At 52.0% G+C, this 22,105-nt stretch overlaps 1 protein-coding gene across 1 annotated transcript; it reads right to left on the bottom strand.

The window, feature by feature from the left end:
- Positions 1-275: 275 nt before the first annotated feature.
- On the bottom strand, positions 276-18,423 carry DIPK1C (divergent protein kinase domain 1C; the record flags this gene model as incomplete). The annotated part of the gene is made up of 4 exons (XM_081078220.1): positions 276-5,150; positions 8,159-8,323; positions 12,260-12,925; positions 18,181-18,423. The coding sequence occupies 4 exons, from the start codon at positions 18,421-18,423 to the stop codon at positions 4,932-4,934; spliced, it is 1,293 nt and encodes a 430-aa protein (XP_080934346.1). The 3' UTR covers positions 276-4,931.
- Positions 18,424-22,105: the final 3,682 nt, after the last annotated feature.

Genomic DNA, 22,105 nt, shown 5'->3' with positions numbered 1-22,105 from the left:
CAAGAAGTAGAAGGTGGGGGCCAGACGCTGGGGGAGGGGGCATGGCGCGTTGTCATCTAATGTGGCCAGAGATTCAGTTGGGGATGATGAAAAAGATCTGGAGATGGGTAGTGGTGACGCTGAAACAACAGTGAGAATGTGCATAATACCACCAAATTACTCACTTAGAAATGGAAACTTTTAGCTTATTATATTTTACCACAAGGGGAAAAACATGGAGTGCACTGACTTTACTCTTCAAGAACAAGCCACGTTTCTTTCATTCTTTGCCCTTCTTTTTTTCCTCAAACGTTGCTGTAGATATTGGCCTCTTTGCAGAGAACCATGTGGGTGTGAGGCCTGATCCCAGGTGCACAGAGTTTTGCAAAACAACCAATAAACACAATAAATCAGAATTATTTTTAAAAGCTTTAGAGTCTGCTTTTCTCGACCCAAAACCTACAACGTTAACACACTTGTTCCAAGAGATGGGAGAAACTCTGGAAACCCGTCAAACCCTCAGCTGTTGCAGGCGGTGGTGATTTTGTGAGAAACACTCTGTGCCTGGGGTCCCTCTCCACTGAGGATGCACTTGGCCACCATGCCGCCCATGGAGAGAAACTGCACCTGTGGGGGCCTCTGCAGGAGCCCCTCCCTGGTCTCTGGCAGCCAGTTGTGTCAGAAGGTTTGGAGAAGGTTCACCCTGCAACGGTTTCAGCCAAGGACTTTCAGAGAAAATAGCAAAATTAGAAATGTGGCAGCAGAAGAAGTTAAGCAAGAATGTTTGCAGTGAGTAGAGGCATTGACTGAAAGAACTATATTTGAAAATTTTCGTAGCTTCCTCAGAACTACATGACCTATTAGACTGCCCTCTCCAGTTTCACCTCCCTGCCTTCAAAGGCACATTGAGGCTGGAGAGGATAAAGGGAAAGTGATTAAAGAGAAGGAAAATTGTAGCAAAGGACGAAGGTTTGAAATGCTGAGGGAGCCTGAGACAGGAGGGCTTGGGATTAACATGCCGCCACCGGTGGGTGACGCAATGTTATGGGTGGAGTAGGTGTGCTCTTTCCCGCTCCCTGAAAACTGAGTGTGATGCCTTGAAGACCATGTTTGAAGGAAGGTAAGGGCATGGCAGGCCGGCCATGTACCTAAACATTTCTTGAGCACCCAGGTGTGCCCTGCTCGGAAGCGGAAACAGACAAGAGGGCATGAGTGGCTCCAAGTTTTTTGTCATCACCATTAGAAAACCAGTTTAAAATACCACAATCAACAGAAATGAAGGATGAGAAGTGGTCATGGTAATGAAAAGAGGGGAAAACCCCTGGATACCTGTTAAAAAACCATGCAGTTGTTGAGATGGGTCTGTAAATGTGACAGCTGGTGGACGTCCTGGAATCCTGTTGGCCCTACCTCAGGTTTCTTTCAGAGCACGCAATCTTTGGCGATGCAGGTGGACAGAGTAAGCGAGTTAGGATGACTTTAATGGAGTTGCCTGCTGACCTTTCCCAATTAAAAATCACACACTTGATGGCTGAATACATGTTTTCTGTCCTTGCCATGAGCTAAGGGTGTTCTCTTCAGACTGACAGAGAGGGAGCAGGGAGCTTTCGGAGGGGGCATTTCCCAACTAAATGGGGACAAAATGGCACTTTCTCTGTTAAGACAGACAGCAGAAGGCTCAGGGCAGAGCAACGCCAGGCAGTTCCCACACCCCTGGCCCAACGAGGGAGAAGCAGAGCAACTGGTTCTTACCCCTGGGAACTGGTAAACCGGGCCAGTGAGAGTTGACATTAAGTAGTAGAAGGAATAGTAGCTGTAAGAACAGAATTCACACCTCCAGGTCTATTATGCAAAAGTGATTGGTCAGCAAGCCATTCCTGCATTTAAAGATGATCTTTTACAGAAAAACTGACTAAATGCCCTGTAACTCAGGGGAGCGTGCCTGAGGAAAGACTAGCTATAGATGTCACACCCCAGTCCAAGGCCTGCCCAGGCCACCCGGTGAGGGCCTCCATGATTAGAATGAAGAAGGACTCAGTAGGGAGCAAGATTCTTAAACTTTGGGGTGCATCCAAACTCCTTGGGGTGGTTGGCAACCTCAGCCCCAAAGACCTTGATTCTAGACTCAGAATCTGCATTTCAAAGAAGCCTCCAGGTGATTCCAAAGCAGGGGACTGGGACCACTTGTGGAGAAACACTGCTCCCACTTTCTGTATCAGATGGAGCTGCTTGCTACTCACTTCCTGTGAGGAGACGACAACTGAGAGCAGAGTTTAGCAACCTTTGTAGCCAGCTGACATTGCTGGCACAGCCAGCCCTCGTCCATCACTTCAGCCACCACGTGGTCCGAGCCTCCTACAATTTCTGTGCACTTAGTATTTGTCAGCTATAACCCATTGGGGCATATAATCCGGAATTGTTTCACCCAAAGATAATTTTAACTATAATTTATCAAGATAAATTCTGAAAATTGACTCCTGCTGAGGTTTTAGAGATGAATAAAGCACCACTTGCTTTAACTGGGATGAAACTTTAAAAGAAAGAGCCTGTGCTTGCTGAACTCACTGTATCATCTGCTTGATGTCCACAAACAAACCTCTGAGGGTGTCTTGTATACTACGCGTGTGTTATTAAAACAAAACAGAGAAACTGTTTAGGTAGACATTTTCTCCTACAGGTAGGGTGGTTGGCCAATCAGATAAGCAAGAAACAGTGTCACTTGTCACATTAAAAATATTAAATACTGATACAACAGTCTTTGTTTCTTGTATTGTTTCCGAAGGGTTGGAGAATTAAAAAAACAAACTGAACTTCTGCACAAATGTTTAAGAGACACTGCTGTTAATAGAATTCTCCTGGCGAGGAGTCAAACCCCAGGGGAAAGTGATAAAACTGTTCCTTTTCAGCAATAAAAACACTGTTGTGTTGGGTAATTACATATTGCATCGTTTCCATGATAAACAAAAACATTTGTTTCCATTTGGGTGGAAATAAAAACAAACCTTTTCCCTTTCCGAAGGCAGCTTTGCTGCTTGGCTGGTTAGCTCTGAGCCAGCGCTAAGAAGAGCTGTAATTCCAGGGTCAACCTGTGTCAGGCCCATTTGCCCTCACAGTGCTAAAGCTAACTGTTAAGGGCACAGACCACAGAGCCCCCTGCCTCCCACCTCCCTCGCCCTCTGTTTCACACCAGTCTTCATGGAAACCTTCAGTTCATAAAGGGAACCTGGCCGGAGGGCTCCCGGGGTTCCCTGAGCCACTCAGCATTGCAGAATACACTGCACATGGCACAGCTCTGGTGAAGGGGAGCCTTCGCCCAGTGCCAAAGCTGATTATTTTCTTTAGAATCGACTAGCCTGAGGCCTGTGCTTCACGCTTTAGTTTTAATTTACTTCTGTCACCAAAGTGACTGACATGGGTTTTTTTTCTTCCTGCCAGAAAGTACAAATGTAGAGGGACTTGTTCATACGTAAGATGGCAAGGGACCCATTAGGGAATTCAGTCATTTGTAAAAATAGTGGTGGTGGAAGGGGATTGGCCTAGCAGGTAACAATGGGACTTCAAACAGTGTAGGGTGTGGGGAGTCAAGCAGTTCAGAGTCCCCTGAACTTCAGTGTCCCCTGCTTCATAGGTCATTCCACAGAACAAGCCCAGGGGCGGACCTGCTGTGTGGCTGGAGGAAATGTGGGCAGATGGACATAAGTAGGCACTTCCCTTTGTCTGGATCAGGAAGGGTTAGGGAAGGAAGAGAGAAATCACTTGGGATTTGTCAATGTGTGAGTTTTTCAAAACTTCGAATTAATCTGTCTTCTCCGATTTGTAAACCATTAAGAGAATCACCTCATCCTCTCTCAGTGTCTCTCTCGATTTAGCTTTGGGGTGACCAGCTGATTATGTGATGCGTCTCACTGTCCCGGGTGTGGGGTAGACATGCATGCCCCTGAGTGGACGCCTGGCGGGCTCCCCATGGGTTCATCTGCCAGGAGGGCGACCAGAATGCGGTTTCCTTCATGCTTGCAGCTTCATCGGGACTGCACGGAAAAGCACGTCTACCAAAGTGTGACGTGGTGACCTGGTGCCTGACTGGGTCTTCAGTCAGCTGACAGGAAGGGCTGGCCTCGTCCTGCCTGTGGCCAGTGCCAGCTGGGTACTCACTGCACTTCCAATTCTTGAGATGACACAGCGTTAAGCAAACCTGCAGTTCCTGCCAAACCCTGCTCCCTGGCGAGGAGCCGCGCTAAGTGGTACAGTGCTCCATGAAAACAATCCAGAGGACGGATGGGTCCCCAAACTGAAAACTACCATGAGCTGGCCTCGCACCTACTCTCCAATACAAATGACACTTCCTACAGATGCAGCTTTTGTTCTTTACTGTGTTTCATTCCCAAAGAAAAGTACCTCTTCCTGGCTGCTGAGCCTGCTGTCCCGGGGGCACACTGCAGAAACCACCGTCTCCCACCACAAAGCACACACGCCTCACACACTGCTCACACTCAGTGCTCATTGAGGCATCCGTGCTTAAACGCGTGTACATGCACACATACTTGTACAACCCTCACACACATGCACACCCTCACATGTGCACACACACTCATGCACACACACCTAGCCACTCACGTGCACTTTTTTTAACCTGGAGACCATTTTCAGGGAGAACACTTGGAGCTGTTTCTGACTGAGGACCCCCCCAAAAGTGAATTGTGCTCTGCCCCCCTCATATCACTTTCAAAGGGGTGACCGGTGAGAGGCCAGGATGGTCTCTTCAAACAAGAGCACAGAAAGCCAGGACAGGAGAGAAGGAGGCACACATCTCGACAGCTGACGTGGAATCGAAATAGCCGTGAGCCACATTCTGACGACCACAGTGACACCTGAGGGGTCATTCACCTGCAAAGTGAAAATAATGTCTTCTCCTTAAAACAACTCAGAGTGAATGTTTTAAAGGCCAGCAGTGGCTAGTTATCCACCTCCTGCAGTTCTCTCAGTGTGGCTTGCAGGAGACGCTGAAGCTTCCCGAACACATTAGGGGGTGCTCTCTGGGGGTGCCCGGCAGGGTGGCCCGGGTCTGCACATTCCTGCACCGTCTCCTGTAACTGCAGCTGAAGCTCCAAGGAAATGGCAGAGCTCCCGAGAGTCGAGGAAAACCAGTGGCGGAATATCTTGTCACAGATGACCTGAGAGAAAGGCGAGGGAGCAGTTAGTTCAGGGCAGCAAATCCCCCTTGAAAGGGCCCCCGGAGCCTGCCACTGGGTCTCACAGGCCTTAGCTCTTCACCCACATCCCCCAGCATCCGTCAGTGGCGGGGAGGCCTGCAGACTTTGTGGGACTCTGATACGAGTCTTCCCTTCTGGAACTGAAACTCCTCAGCCCCATGAATAAACTTTGCCTCAGAGAGAAGGGCAACCCCATGTGAGGTAGAACATTTCTATTTCCAGCCTCCAGCAGTCAGAGCGGCCCCTCGGCAGGCCTGCAGGCACCCCACTCCGAGGATGGGCTTTCTTGGCCATAAAAATGGTCCCAGTAACAGTGATGACCCCCGGACAGGGCTGTCCTCAGCCTCAGATGACCTGCTGGTGAGAAGTGTGCAAATGTGATAGCACTGAGAGGCTCGCAGAAGGAAAAGGCATATTGGAAAGGACACGCGGAGACTCTTAAGGAGCGCTTGAAATGTATTTTAGGAGCAGAAGTAAAAAGTAAGCCATTCTCCCACAGCCTTTAAGTCTAATAGACAAAGAAATTCACTGATGCTGAAGAGCTCTTTAAATTCTCAGTTTAAACCTGCTGTTTGTTTTACAGCTTTCTGTTTCCTCCCTGTTGGGAGAACTGGACGGGGAGCAGCATAATTAATAGTGCTTTAGTTTTCTGTATCACGCTTTATATTAGCCTCATCTAACAAATGCCTCAATTTTGTGGAGCTGCTGTTTCATAACTGTAACTTTTGTTTCCCAATGCCCACAAGGGCCAGGATTTTTTTTAAAAAACAAGTTATTTTATTTCTTTTTTGAAATGATCGTACATTTTCATGTGCAAACATTTCAAATGTTTGTGCTGTAGTACAAAAGAGAGACTGTAATCTTGGTCTCCTGATAGGCAGACACTCAGCTCTGGCTGAGAGGCAACCACTCCCTTCAGTTTCCTTCTAGAAGATTCTGGGTAGACACAGCCTGTGCATGCGCTCCCCTTTCCTTTTACTTTACACAAATGGTCGTATATACACGCGTTGCTCTATCGCTTCCACCCCCATTTAACCAAATAGCAGAGCGAGTCTTCCAAGTCAGTTCTTATAAGGAGAAACCACATGTTGTAATGGCTGCACCTCCAATGTGTGGGTGCAAATTGCTTAACTAGTCCCCTATTGATGGAAATTTAGGTACTTACTAACTTTTGCTATTATGAACAATGCTGCAATAAATATCTTGCATATATGTCATTTTTCTTTTATGCATCTGACTAAATTTCTAGAAATGGAATTTCTAGCCCACAGGCATGTACATTTCTTGTTTTGATAGATAATGCCAGACTGGCCCCATAAAGGTTGTTCTGAGCTATGCTCACAGCAATGTCCTACGAGAATGCTGATGGGTGGGTGAAAATAGTTGAATTTGCATTGTTCCTCTTATCAGTCAGGTTGAGAGCCCTTTGTACTTCCTTCCCTATAAATGGCCCCGTTGATATCCTGTGCCCACGTTTCCATCGGACGTTGGTCTTTTTGTTTTAACTTAAGCTCCTTGCTTACATTGGTTTCCTGGGGAGCAGACTCTAAGATGAGGTTTGCATGCAGGGATTTATTGAGGGTGTTCTTGGGGACCACGCCTCCATGGAACTGAGAGAGAAGGTGAACTTCTGGTGCTAGGATGGCCCCACACCGCAGAGTTGTTCCCCTCTGAGGCCAGGGAGCGGGGCATAAGCAAAGCCACTGACCACTCACCAGCTGCTGCCCCTGGGATCTGGGAAAGAAGCAAGAAGCTCTGGTGGGTGAAGGACAATCCTGGGGACACATTCGGAGCCGCAGAGGCTGGGGGTGAGGGCCTCTGCAAGGACATCTGCAGGGATCTGTAAGAGCCCTTCATATCTTAAGGATAGGAAGCCCAGTCTCATGATGTGGCAAAGGGCAGGTGTTCGTGTTTCCACTTTGTGGGATGAGGTCACAGGTGGCCAATGCTCTAGTGAAAAAGAAAAGCCTCTTGTTCCCACAGCTGAAGAAGATTTTGCTGCAGACATGCCGAGGGCGTGAGTCCATAGGAAGTTAGAGACTGGGATGGAGAAGCCTCCAAAGGCCGCGTCACTGCTTCCGGCTCAAGCTTTCGTCGGGCTGTTGCAGGACCCCGGATTAACCACCGTTGTCCAGGTCCCCAGGTGAGTACTCCCTGTGGCATGACACGGCACCAAGCTGAGGCCTGCTCCCACCTAGATCCATGTCACCAGGCCTGCATGGGGTCACCCTGGTTCTCGGGTTGGAGGACCGTAGGAACAGACTGCAGTGCAGGTGGTACTGGGGCAAGAGTTGGACAGGAGAGCAACAAAGCAGGAAAGTGGGGGGCAAGAGCGTAGCTGTGATCGCAGGCACAGGCGGTGGGGGCAAGTAAGCCCAGCTTCTGTGCCGTGACCTCCACCTGGTTGTCATCAACACCCAGGGGCCAGGCTCATCCACGCCCACCTGGGAGCCTGAGGGCTGAGAGCAGACAACTTCCAATGGAAGAGGCTGATGCGGTATTGTGCCCCGCAGTGGGGACCTCTCTGGCTCTAGACCCAATCTGAAAGCCGGGACCCAGTATCGAGTCCCCCTTATCTCTGACTCCGGGACTCAAGACACGTGTCCTCTCGCTGTTAACCACCTGCTGGCCCTAACCGGTCATCTGCCTGGACTGGTGTCCATCCAACCTCCCTACTTGGCTGTGTCTCTGGACTGCTTCGTACTCTTTTCATCCTTCGTGCTCGCGTGTGTGTAGATGCAGAAAGTAGACCCAGAGAGAACAGCTATCAAAGGCTTTGCTGGGAGCAACACCATTAGACCAACAGCCCCCTGGGGCAGATAGCAAAGAACAAGTGACCACCCAGCCTCCCACCAGCCTGCCCTCAGGAGGCACAGAAATGGAGGCCTTCTGGGTTAACGGGGTGCTCCAGCCCAGCGGAGGCCGAGGCCGGCGGAGGGCGGGGGGCAGAGGGCGTGGCCCCTGCTCACCTGCAGGTTGCTGTTCACACGCTCTGCTCCACACTTGTTCACTCGCAGATCACACTTTGAAAAACAGTCAAAGAAATTGCAGTCTTCGTCTCCCGTGCAGTTCTGCTCAAGAATTTCCCTCATTTTAGGTTCAAAAAAGGCCATGTCCACGTCAATAGCCACCACCTGTAACCAAAAGGGCACAGGGTGATCGAAGGGCCACAGGAGCTCAGTAAGCGGGAGCCCATGCAGCGCCCTCTCCAGGTTTGCAGGAACAGGTGTCCCAGAGCAGGGTGGGGGGGCACAGAGCGGGGGCCACAGAGCAGCCAGCCAGCAGGGTGGCCCGCCACAGGTTGATTTCCAGCAGCCAAGGGCATGGCGCAGATTACACTGCAAGGCTTTAGCTGCTACCACTGGTAGAAGCTTAGTGTTTGGAACCGTAACCAGAAGGACCACTTTTCATTTCAAGTGTCCCATAGATTTAAAAGTAGAAATCTCGGAAATATCTTAGAAATGAATTAGCTCCCCCTTCGTGGCTTTATCACGTTGGTCTCTGACCTTCCAGGGTCAGGATTACAAACGCAGTCAATGACAGAGTCATCTGTCCCCGTGAATATAGGCAGCAAAAGGACACTACATTCAGGAGACAGGTCTTGGATGTGTTGGTGAAAATGGAGTGGACGAGACCCAAGTCGTCTATCGATGGCGTCCCTGTGACCTGAGTCAACTGGTTTGTAACTGACTGTTCAGGTAGACACAGGACTGGGGTGGGGGGAGGGTTAGAATAACAGCCTCAAGTTCTTGAACTAGGGTTGATATTTGTGGTCTCTGGTCCAACTGCATCAAATCAGCATGAGAATGTGATGACCCCCTGGGATTTCAGACTTATCTTCTTGGCTTCAAACCCAATAGCCTTCAAAATCAGTAAAAGAATCACATCTAAATTATGCGTATTTCCCTCAACCACTTGAAGTTCTTAAAAATAAAATAAAATGAGCTCAAATCTGAGAAAACCTGGACTCTGCCCAAATCAGGCAGGTATTGAGGAGCTATGGGAAGACTTGGTGAATTTGACGGAGTCTGTGGTATTTCACAAGCCTTCACAGGTCAACATCAAAAGGTCAGCCTTTCCTTCTCCCTTTGGTAGCATCTCAAAAGAGTGTTCATTTGCTTTAGTTTCTTGTTCAGGACTGATGCCAGGAGGCAATCTTCAGTATTATTCCATAAAACAGAGAAGGGAAAATAATTTACTGGAGAATAATTAAAGAACAGGAAACTTTTCCCTATTTAAGAGCTTTGCCTAATTACTAATTCAGGCACAACAAACAGAAATTATCATTTTAATCAGTTTTTCATGTCTCATTATTTAGCCAAAAGAAATAGGTCATTTCATTATTTACACTGCTTAATAGACTAAAAACGTATTACCTATGCTAATGAATCTATTGTCTTTATAGTTTATTACTGGGGTTTCAAGATACTTTTCTTCCATAGTTTCTGGCAATCCCCCCACTTCTCCTGGGCCCCTAGATGGAATTTCACATCCTCACAACTTCTCTCTCTACTATTTCTGAGTGTTCCCTTTCCATCTCCCAGGAGAGCCAGATTCCATTTTAAAGTTTTAGTCGGTGGTGCAGAACACATTACAGCTATTGTGAGCATAACTCTATGTACCTAAAATAGGAACAGTGACAAAAGAAACTGGGGAAACTGTGGGAGGTTTCTTAAATTGCATCAGGAGAGTCATAAAATTCTTCGTGCATGGAATTACCTAACTCGCACCATCTTCTTCAGACCATCCTGCCAACAGGCTAGAAAGGACCGATGAGAATTATTTCACTCTCTACTGAAAAGCATGGCTCTAGAGTAGGAAGCATCACCTGTTGGAAAGAAACTCTTGCTGGCAGTAGTTTGGGAGCAGGAAGTAAAGATGTTTCCTACTTGTTCATTTCCAACCACCAGCTACACTCTTAAGACCTACCCATGGGGGCCTGAAGAAAGGGAACGACTGTGAGTCGTCAGTCCTCCTTCCATGTGGGCAGCAGAGCAGCTTCCACCAAAGGGAGGACCCACCTGCGGGACGGTCCCTGAGCTCGCTCATTCTCAAGCTGCAGAGCATCAGGACCACCAGAGGCTTGTTTGTAAAGCACAGATTGCCACGTCCACCCCCAGAGTTTCAGACTCAGTAGGTCTGGGGTGAGGTTGGAGAATTTGCATTTCCATCAAGTTCTCTGATGCTGCTGATTCTACTGCTGGTTTTCACTTAAAAGTTGTAACATTACAGGGAAAATGAACTTCTTGAACCTCAGCATCATAAGGAAAGTCAATAATACCAGGGTCCTTTCCTCCCCGTTGCCTCCCACGTGAGCGCTCAGGCACAGGCGGGGGCCCCGTGTGCTCCAGAACCAGTCCACGCGGCAAGTCTGGGGCAGGTCGAGAGTGCAGCCATTACCTCACTGAACAAATATTCTGCACCTAGTATTATGTGCAACATGCGGAAAGGCACAACTGAAGTGGGCGCTCAAGCCAGTACCGTCCTGTGGTGCCCACGCTCCAGGGAAGACCCCTCGGCCCCACCTCCTTCCCGAGCCTCTCCTGGGAACGTGGCCACACCGCCTCTCAAGTCTGTCAACTTCCATCACACCCGTTGAATTCCACACATTGACACTCCTTCCTACTTTCTGGATGAAAAACAAGCGATCTAATGATAATAACTGGCCCCATAACTGCCCAATGCCAGTGGTTGTGTGTGGACACTCCACCCCCTCTCCAAGGCGTCAGGGGGGCTGTGCCCCCAGGACTGCTCTGAGGAGAACAATGGCCCTTCGAGTCCATTCCATAACCTCCCTGCTCAGGAAGAAGGAAAGCCTCCCTCAGGCTCGCAGCTCTGAGAAATAAGCTGATGAGTCTGCGGCATCCCTCCCATTCACTACTGGTCTGGAGGGGTCTCCTGGAGCCCAGGGTATTGCAGATAGGCCTGAGGTCCTTCTGGCATCTTCTGGAACCTCCCAGAACCTCTCAGCTCTTTTCCTTCCACACATGGAGCCGCCCCCGCTTATCAGACCCTCTGGGGCAGCCAGGGAAGAACATCAGGACAGTGATTTGGGCCAGATGCTACTCCACCTCCAGACGAGGCTTGGAGACAAGGATTTGGATTGATTGCAGGCTGTCTTCAGGAGGCAGTCCTGTGCCACCTGCCCTGGAGGCCATGGCTGGCAGTAATAGTACCTTCTTCCTGTCAAAAATAGCACCGTTCCACCATGAGCTAGCCCCCACAATGACCGGCCCGCTGAGGTGGCCGGAGTTCAGCCTGCCTGGCCCTTCACCTGCCAGCACCTGCAGTGTACGAGCTAACCCCTGCGGCACGGGGAGGGACCCCGTCAATGCCAGATCACCATGGCATTAATCTGACGCCCGGGTTAGCCTAGCTGGGGCAGTGGGAGGCTGTTATCTCATAAGGAGACACTGACATCTCTTCCTGCTTTCGCTTCTCCACCTCGTTAATTCCTCGGCCACCGGAGTGGAAGCTACAATGCACGTGCTGTGGACAGAGCAGTTCAGAGGCAGACGTTTCCACTGGGCAGATTTCTCCCTTGTGGAAGGCACTGAAACTCCACTCATCCCTCCAGAGGTCTGACCCAGAGAGGAAGTGCCTAGAACCCTCCAGGGAGAATGTGCTAGAAGAAGTTGCACATCATCGTGGAGTGTGGGCCGTTTGAAAACCACACCTGCCAACTGGGCTGTTGTGCAGAGGCCCCCACAGGCCATCCTCTGCCACCCCATCATCGCCTAAAGATTGTGTTCTGCACGCAGCGAGAGCCACCTTTCAAGAACGTGCTGCGCTGCTGTGGAGAAACCAGAGTGGCCCTTGGGGAACGAGGACGCACGGCCTTACAGCCCTCAGCTCCCGCAGTCCTTTCATTACAGTCCCCACTGCGGGGGCAGAGCGTGAGGAGCTGGTGTACTTTGAATTCTCACCCAGGGAGCGTGGGCTGCTAGGGCAGGGTGGTCCAGGCCAGAAGACTGCATCATGTCACGGTGTTTCCCAGGACTTCCGGAATCCCCTCATTTACAACCATCCGGACCCCCACATGGGAAAGGCACCCTCCCAGGGCCACTCACCGTGAAGTCCCTTCTGATAGCAAAGTTCTCGGGCTTGACATCGCAGAGGTGGAGGCGGTGGGAGAAGTCGTTGTCGAAATGGCTCACCAGGTCCAGGAAGCTGAGCGCCATGTCGCTGACTGCCCGCGCCAGGCCCCCGGAGGCCCCTCCCAGGGGGAAGAGGGCAGTGTGGTGGGGGCTGCCGGCTGCCAGGTACTCCACGGCGTAGAAGTGGCCGCAGGAGCCCAGCACGGGCGGCGCGTGCCGGCTCAGGTCCTGCAGCAGGCTGAGCAGCACGAACTCCTCCTGCTGCAGGAGGGACCACAGGCTGGCCAGCTGGCCCCGCCAGCGGGGACCCCGGAGCCTCGGCCACAGCGGCCCCAGACCGCCGTGGGACAGCTCCAGGCCCAGCGCGTTCTTGACCTCGCCGGCCACCAGCAGGAGGAGTTCTGCCTCGGGGAAGTCCTGGCCGCCCTTCCAGGCCTGGTCCTCCAGCAGCCCGGGCCGCCGGAAGCTGGAGAAGGCCTCCTCCTTGGACTTGAGGACAACCGGCCGGCCGCGCCAGTCGGCCTGCAGCACCTTCTTGCCCCTCTCGTAGTACAGGCAGCGCCGGTACAGCAGCCGCCCAGCCACGCACAGGTCCTGGCAGAGGTCGCCCACCAGCACGCCGCCCCGGTAGTCCCGGCACTGCAAGGAAGGGGCAGTTGGTCACCACAGGGCAGGCAGGAAAGGACCAGGCTGGTTCCCGCACTCAGGGCGCTTCTGATCAGCTGTTGAGAGAACCTCATGAATAGGAGCCACACGGCTATTCAGGTCAGTGAGTAATTAAGGCAGACACTTCAGAGTGTCTCAGTCAGGCCCCTGACTGGGTCCTCAGAACCAGGACACCCAGCTGTGTGACACCAGGAAAAGTCGTTTTGCCATCTGGGTGTCAGCTCCATCACCTGTCAGTGAGAGGACTGGGCTGGGCGTTAGGGTCACCAGAGAGCTTTTAACCCCCATCCAAGGACAACTAAGTCAGATCTCAGGGGGGAGCGGTGGCCCCGAGATCACGGTCATGGCCTTCCTACAGGAAGGTCCCCTGAGCCCGTTGTTTCCTACAGGAAGGTCCCCTGAGCCCGTTGTTGGTCTGTAATGCCAGCAGGCTCAGGAGGATTACAGGGGTTCAGGGGACTCACTGCAGGAAACAGGAGTTCAAACAGGCCCGTTGGCTGGTGGTGTCGGCAGGATAGTCTGGGAAGGCGCCCAGGGTGCCCTTCAGAAGAGAGGAACTGCGGGGGGGACATTCTGGACGTGGAGGGTGTGTTTACTACCTGGCGGTGGTTTGGAAGGTGTCCAGAGCCCTCCGATGACTAAACTTTAGGGGCTCCTTTGATGAGTGCCACATGAGGGGACCTGGTGAGCCCCCCTCAACTCCACAGTACAATCATCCCTAAGAAGGCAGCCCACCAGGCCCTGCCCTATGGACATGCTAGAGGAATGGCCACAGGCCAGGCTACCTACCTCAGCCACACCTGGCCACCTTCAAACTAACAGAGCCACTTTCCGAACTTAGCCCAGTCAAACGCGAGCTGCGCCACGATCCAACTTAAGAGTACCAGGCTTATGAGTTCACAGAACAGAGGTGCTTCCTTCGGATCTCCTAAATGACCATGGAATGTGACATGGGCAACATAGGAACACGACCAGGCGTGGCTTTGGGGGAGACTGGGTTTGCCTCTGGGCTCTGCCCCTCACTAGGTGTGTGACTTGTTCTCAAGTCCATAACATGGGAAGATGATACTGTGTTACAGGAAACCTATGAAGAAGGTCAACCAAGGTCAAGGGTGCAGAGGACCTGCTCATCTCAGGAAATGCTAGTTCTCTCCCACCCTATCCAGCCCTGGTCATTACAAGTCTGGGGCCAGGGAGGCTTCTTCCTGGAGAAATGCATCTGAGCTCAATTTTGAAAGACAAATTGCAAATCCACCTAACAGACAAGGAAGGCGAGGGCAGGTCCATCGCAGCAAATAGCCTGTGCAAAGACCCGGAGCTGCAAAGCAGTGCGGTGTGTTCAGAGAAGCAGATGTGTTCAGGGGAGTCGAGAGAAAAGCCACACGCCTGTGTGATGGACGATGTATCCTATCAAAAGCGCCAGACCTAGGCCTCCACCTGACAAAAATTCTTCCTATGCTACACAGATGGAATCAGCCCCACCTGCCAGTGGGCATGCTTGTCTCCCTCCTCTGCCCCTGCTCTCACTAAACGATCCCAGTGGGTCCCCGTGACATCCCCCTCACCTGCTGGCTTCCTGCGAAACTGTACTGCATCCATGAAATCCATGAAATTCAAATTGAATTGAAATCTATACAACACTTGTCCCTGCAAAACCGGAAGGCAATTCCAAACAGGAGTGGCAAGATATTTTCAATGATGGTAGAAACATTGACTTGGCATATGGCCTATTAATTTTGGAGGGGAACGTTAATTTCGGCTGTTTTCCGATCAGCACATGGAGAGGTAAGGGACGCAGCACTAGGCATTGGACGGGGCAGGAAGTGGAGCGAGGTACCCAGAACCTCGGCCGCTCCCACAGCTGAGGTCCTAGGTCTGTGACCCAACGTTTGGAGCCCTGAGGCCTCGTGTGTCCTAGGAGACCGTTTACATCAGAGGAAAGTATATGCGAGTGCAGTAATTACAGAACTGTTCCTCCGGGCATCCTTTATGATGGAATACGTTTGCCATTTCAGCCCCACTCTTCTTAGGTAGAATGTAACTTTCATCCACCTTGGTTACCACTGCTACCAGGGTTAGAGTGGTTCTGCTAGGTCTTCTTGTGGGTCTGTGCCTACTAAACACAGAGAAAGACTTAATCTAGTATTTAAAAAGCTTCGAACTTAAAGTACAAGTTATAAGTTTACAAACTAATTAATAATTGGCATCATGTTAGAGACAATTGTGAAAGTCTTTTATTAGCAGCATGTCCTATAGAAGTGGCTATTTTTTAACTTAATAAAAGTGGCTTATTTACTTCAACTCCATTTTTAAAATCAGTTTTCTCCAAATATGAGGAGGTCCTAACTGCCAGCTTACAGACATTTCTGTACTCAAAGGTATGTACATACAAAACCCACAGGTATCGGTTTTTAAAATAAACTGAAAAACAAACCCAAATTAATAAAGGCTCATTGTAGTTAACCGCCATTTTTTAATTCATTAAACTCACAGTGGGTTTGTGTTTCTTACGGGTGGCGTGTGTACATACAGACACACATTTTCAGCACTCCCAGCTCTTGTAGGAAGCGTTCGTAGGGCCTTTTGCTTAGAATGTCTCCAGCATGGTTCTCAGGCAAAAACAAAGCCTATCCTGCTCCGGTTTGGGAAACGGTTGAGAAGGTCTCAGAGATGATGCCCAATGGCTGTGTTTTCTTTTGTGTGTTTGGTTTTATTTTTAAGGAGCACAAGTTCTTGTGTGGTTACCGCATTCATGTGACAGGACAGGAGTTCCTTCCCGAGCAGTCACTGTGTGCACTGCAGAATCTCAGATAACTGGCCAGTCCACAGGACTGGAGCCCAGGCTGCTTAGAAGATGTACATTGTGAACACAGCCAAAGCACTCAGGGAAATAGGGTCATTCTCTGCTCCAAAGTCTTCCTGGATATGTGTCCTGGATACTGTGGTTCCACTGGGGCCCTGGGTTTCTATCACAGCACAGAAAGGCAAGCCTGCCCCCCTTAAAAAGGAACCCTGTATGGAGGGAACTAAATTAAATCACACTTAGTTAAATCACATAAAACTAAATTAAATCACACAGCCTAACAAGCCAAAAGGGCATTAAGCCTCTGAATAACAAAGTCTGTAGGAATGTTTTTGAGATGCTTTGAGAGGGATATGCCCGGGAAGGGTTAAGTCTACCCGGTTGTAACTGAGGGTTTTCATACTGGAGAAGCCACTTACTGTCATGGGGTCTCTACTCTCAGACTGCACAGGGTCACATTGCATGAGTCAGGTCAACTTACTCTGCCTTTCTGGGGCTCGATTTTGCCATCTGTGAAGTGGGGATTGTAATAACATGTGCCTCCCAGAGGTGGTTGAGAGGATCAAATACCTGAGCTACTACTGAGCTTGGAGCGTGCCCAGAGTAAGCACGCGGGCGCCTGTAGTGCACCCCTCCATGCCTGCACAGCAGAAGCAGGCTCATAAATTATCAGGCACGGTGTTTAAGGCTCGTCAGCCTGGCCTAGCCTTCTGCATGGTTTGTGGAAATAGTCGGGCTCTAGAAACTTCACAGAGAAGTCAAAGAGGATGTACAGTGTCTTGATTATTAGATGTGCTGAAAAGCTGCAGCAAAGAGCAACACTGCAGTCTGACTAGAAAAATCCGAAGCTCTAAGACCCAACGCCTTACTCAAGAACAATTTCAGTTGGCTCTTCCAGCTCTCCCCTCTTGCAGGGCTGTGGAGTGTGGTGGGCTCCCTCAGGAGCCTCAGGGGGGCTTGGGGGAACCAGAGGACCTGACTCCCAGCTCCTAACGAGCTCCGTGGCTTTATCTACAGACGCCCCACAGGCCAGCGGTGCCCCCGCCACACTGGCGGGTCTGGGAACACAGCAGGAGTTGCCCCCAAGTTCACTGCCTCTGCCAGAGACAGAGAGGGCTCCCTTTGGCTCAGCTCAGTTACTCCTTCTGTGCTCTGGTATTCAGAGGGAAAGCTAATGAGAGTCTGGAGGCCAGTCAGAAAAATAACAGCCAGTTGTATCATTAAGGATAAAAGCCAGGCAGAATGAATTGGAAGGACTTGGGGAGCCCAGAGACAGAAGCTCGATTCAGCTGGCGTCCTAGGAGGCCACAATGCCAGCCTCTGCACGGCGGCCAGGGCCCAGCAATCTGGGTTGGGGACACTGGGGTGGTATTCAAACCTCGTTCCAGACTAGTGTGTCCTGACTAAAGGGGAGCCAGGGTGGGGCTGGGGCGGCAGGAAGAAAGGGAAAGTATTGAGAGAGAGAGGGAGTAATCATTTACTTGGAAACCTTTATGCTACTACATGTTGTAAACCTGCAAGCTTAAAAGGCCCACCGATATGTAAGTGCGCGATGGGACCGAAAACTCTCCGTGCATTTCTTGAAGATTTCTTTAAAAATAGATCACTTTTCACACCAAATGCTTAGACGGTCCCTGTTTGGGGAGGTGAGTAATCACCTCAGAAACCAGTGTCCCAGCAGTGGCCGCTAGGGCACATCTCTTGGCTTTCCTTTTGGGGAATTCCCAACTTTGTTCGGGTCTCTCAATGCGCATCATCTTCCGAACCAGAGACTAAGTACCAGCCAAGGTTTGGACGGACCTGACCGGCGTCCGGGCCCAGTGCGCGCAGCAGCCTGCGACCCAGGCGTTCCTTCCTCCCCACGCGCGGCGCAGCCACGGAGCCCTCAGCCCCCCGCCCCCTCCCGGTGGGAAAGAGAAGGGTCAGGACCCCAGGACAGGAACCTGCGGGCTTTGAGCCGCCTGCGCCGCGCTCCCCTCCCCCGAGCGCCCCCCGCCCAGGGTCCCACGGGCCACGCCGGGGCGAACGCGGGTTTGGGGCGCAGCGGGCAGGGCCCTGGGCGTCGTGTGCCGCGGGCGCGGCGCGGGGCAGCCCGAGTTGGGGCCACGGAGCGGCAGCCGAGCCAGAGGCGCGGGACCCGGGAGGCAGAGGCGTGGTCCCTGCCGGCCGCGTCCCGACCCGCGCGGGGGTCCCCGCGGGGCCGCCCCACACAGGACGCGGGCTCGGGGGCTGTGGGGAAGCGGTCGGCCAGGAAGACTCGGGACAAAGGACCAATTGGGGCAGGACGGGGAGAGACACCCCCGGCGCCCACAGAGGACTTCTGGGCGCACTCTGCGCTCCGGACACGCGGACGTGCGCCTCGGCATTCCACGCCAGGGCCCCCCGCCCCCCGGCCCCCCACGGGCGGCGCTGCCGCGGGACCTACCAGCGCGGCCAGGATGCGCCGGCTCTTCTCGTCGGTGCAGCGCTCGGACAGGACGGCCGGGTGCGCGCGGAGCAGCAGCGCGGCCGCCAACACGCAGCCCGCGGTCCAGGCGGCGCAGGCGAGGAGAGCGCCCCGGCCGCCCCGCCCGCGACGCCCGCACCCGCCCCGCCCGCACCGCCCCCGCCCGCCCCGGCCGCCCCGCCCGCACCCGCACCGCCCGCGCCCGCACGCCCCCCGCGCCATGGCCCGCGCTGCCGCCTGCGCTCGGTCGGGCTCCGGGCTCCGCGGGAGGGGGCGCAGGGGAGAGGCCGCGCGGGGAGACGAGGCGCGTCCCGGGTGGGTGGGGGCGCCTGGAGGCCCGCACGCTGCACGCCCGCGCCCCGGCCTCACCCCAACACCCGGTCCCCTTTGGGGCACCGTTTTGCCCCCAGATCACCAGGATTCTTTTCAACAGAATCTGCGCAGATTCAAACTCCCCCGAGTCTCCACTCTGGCTCCTCTGCCAATTCATCTTCAATTCCGACCAGACCTACCCCTTCTTCTCTGGGCGGCTGCTAAGTGCCCCAAAGCTTGTCTGTGTGCGGACACCCCCGCGCCCCTGGTCCCTCTCTGCCCCCCCCCATTTGCGTCTCTACTAGATTCCTCCCTCCTCTGCGTCTACCCCGACCTGGGAGGCCCTCCCCGCGGAGACCCCAGGTGTGCGCCAAGTCCGGGGTCCAGGACAGTCTGGGGCGACCCCCCCCCTTTCCCAGGCAGCCCCCTGCATCCAGCCCACTGCCCAGGCTGCCAAAAGCCCAGGGCGTCCTTTCCCCGGGCAAAAAGCACCACGCCGCTTGAGCGTCTCCGCTTCCCCCTGGCGAAGGGAAAGCGCTGGCTACTTGTGTCTAAACCTGCCTGCGTGTCTACTTGTAACATCCTCTGCGGGGGCGCGCTTCACGGTTGGCCCAGCCGCCACAATAGGCGGACACCGGCACGCGGGGCAATCCCTGGTTCCTGGCAGCACGGCCTCCCCACCCCCCCGAGCTGTCCCTCTTCAACCTGAAAGCCCTTCTCCCCTAGCTGCAGAGTCCCTGGTGGGCGGCGGGCCGATGGGCGCTGTCACAGGGAGGCCTCGCCCGTGGCTCCTGCATTCACTCCGCAGAAGCTTACTCCACGCCGGTACCTGCCAGCCCATCGTGGTTGCCCTCCCGCCTGCACTGCGCCTGAATTTCAAAACACCCATTCCTGAGTGTGGGCACAGCAAGAATTATTCTGGCCCCATGAGGCGTTCTGTAATTCTCCTTCGGAACAGGCTTTCTAACCTTGTCTATTCTGCAACTCACCAATTTAACTTCAACTTTCATGGCTCGGGGATAGAAGTGCCCAGGAAGTATGAAACATCAAATTAGCAAAGGCTCAGCTCTCAGGAGCAAGTTTGGGTGTGTCGCAGATATTCCCTAGTGACACTTGGGGTTTGGGGACAGCTCAGAACAGCAGTAATGCCTGTGCCTTCGCTGTGACCAGCTCTCCCACTTCAGGGCACACCCTGCCCCAGCCGGAAGCACCATGTGGGAACGTTTTCGCAGGCTGGCTGTATCAACACTTGGATGGCTCATTTCAAAATAGAAGAGTGCAGAAGGCATCCCAGGACACTACTGAAAATCCTGACTTGGCGGTGAACAGTAGTTCCCATTTCCCAAACATTTTATTGGGAAAAGGGCAGGAATAGGAAAGAGGAGAGATACAGAAGTGTGAACATTTATCCTTTAAAACCTAGGAATAAAAATCACAAGGGAAAAGCAGAGCCTGAAATAAAAGTTAACGACATTGGGATTTGCCACGTAAGCTGTCCTTTTGTCAGGGTTTAGAGTCTGTTAATAACCACACTCCTTTTGGCATTTTATAAAGAAAAGTATACAGAAGAAAAGAAGATTATAATTCACAAAAAGAGATCCTCTGAACATTCAGATAGCTTTAGTGCAGCACATGCTTTAGTATTGCTTTAGATCTTCTTTCAGCTCCAGAGAGCACCATGACTTGCTCTCTGGAGCTGAAAGAAGATCCTCAGAAGGCAGGACCCAGGAGGGCTGCCATCCTGCTGTGCAGGTTGCACACTGCACAGAGCCATGGAAAGGTGGATGGGGCTGAAGTCTGCCACAACGCAGCTCACCAAGCCCTCTTACTACGGGGTCCCATAGCGGGTGTGGGGAGTCTTTTTAAATCACTCTCCAAAGGGCCTGTTTTGGGTATTCCCAGAAAGATGGCTTACAGACCAGCTGTACCCTTGGTACTAAAGATATTTCCCTAGAGCAGAAACACACGCACACACACACACAAATAAATCATTACATTAACAAGAAAATGTGACGGTTTGGCTTAAGGAGCAAGGAAACACAAGATCTCGTTTCCCAGGAGCCCCGCTTGCTGCAGGTTGGTGCCACCATCAGGATTCCGCTGTGTAATTCCTAGTGACTGGCAGCCTTTCCTGGGGCCTGGCAGGGCGCCTGCAGGTCAGCTTTGAGAGTATAGGCAGAGCTGGAGCAGTGGCCTGGCGCAGTGCTGGTTTTGCATCAAGTTCATTTGAATAGGGCTTGACTCCTTAAAAATACTGCATGAAATCCAGGAGCTGCATTCTCCTCCCCTTTACCCAAACTGTGAAAACCGAAGTCGTAATGTTGGAAATGGCTGAGTGCAACGATCCTTTCAATCACACTTTATTCACCCAAGAACTCATAAGGTCTGGAAGGAGAGGGAAAGTTAGCTCTGTAGGACCACACGGGTCAAACGTCCTGTGAGGGGATCACAGGCACCCTGTGTTCCTGAGCCAGACCTCTGCCCCATGCCCAGGCCTCAGACACCCATCGCAACAGAGCAGAGCGAACAGAATGTGTCTTCAGGTTTCGTCAGTTTTAACCAAGCATGCAGACTAGACTGTTTATTCATCTATCTCTTCCATTAGATTAGAGGTAATCCCAGCACCCAATCTGGGTCCTGATACAGGGGACGTCCTGAAATATCTGCTAAAGAAAGGAGAGGGGTATGTATTCCTGCCTTTGTTCTGAAAGATCAGAGAACGTTGAGTGCTCTGTACCATTGCTCTGAGACAGCGCTTCTAACTCATCATTATTTCTGTCTGATTTCCTGAGGCTAAACTGAACAACGCAGATCCATCACAGGGCTGGGGATACGTTTGAACATATCCTTTGGGTTCTGAACTCATCTGTTGACAGTGGAACTTGTCATTGAGAACAGAATATGAATATTTTGCCTATTGGCCATTCCTAGAAGTAAAATTCTATAGTTTTCTGACTCTGATTATACTAGACAAGTAGGTTTATTAGTGCTTGATTCTGCTGCATTTTTACATACATTGAGCTCGTCAAAGTATTTTTCTTCCTAGAAAAACTTTGACAGACAATGAAGATGCCTGTGTTTGTACAATCCTGTCACATGCTGTATGTGATATACTCACACACATTAGCACACACCGTTCTCCCAGCACCCCGGCCGGGTGGACTGAGTGGACGTCAGATCTGTTAGTGGGAGTGACAGGCCAGGGGCCCACTCACCTGCTTCAGGTCTGATGTTCTAATTCCTTTTCCATGTTTGGGTCATCCACTCTAGAAGTGAGAGTGCGACATGTCCTCTGCATGTCACAATCATTCACTGAAATATTCTGCCACAGGCGAAGAAAGTTTCAAACGTTTGTCAGCTTTACTCGTTTGCAAAAGTCATCAAGAACAAGATTTTCACTCACACGTGGCTTATCCTGAGGCTGGTCTCTGTTGCCCATTCCAGTAGTGGCTACATTTGCACAATGATGAAAGCACAGGAAAGGGGCAGTCACCTTTCAGAAGGAGGCATGTTTCTGATCCCCTGTTATGGGGTTACAGGGATGAGGGAGGGTTGGCCTGAAAAAAATGACGGATAGCCAAACTTCCCTCCC

The sequence above is a fragment of the Rhinolophus hipposideros genome (genome assembly GCF_964194185.1).
Source record: "Rhinolophus hipposideros genome assembly, chromosome: 17".
Lineage (NCBI taxonomy): Eukaryota > Metazoa > Chordata > Mammalia > Chiroptera > Rhinolophidae > Rhinolophus > Rhinolophus hipposideros.
This window is presented reverse-complemented; position numbering and strand designations above follow the sequence as displayed.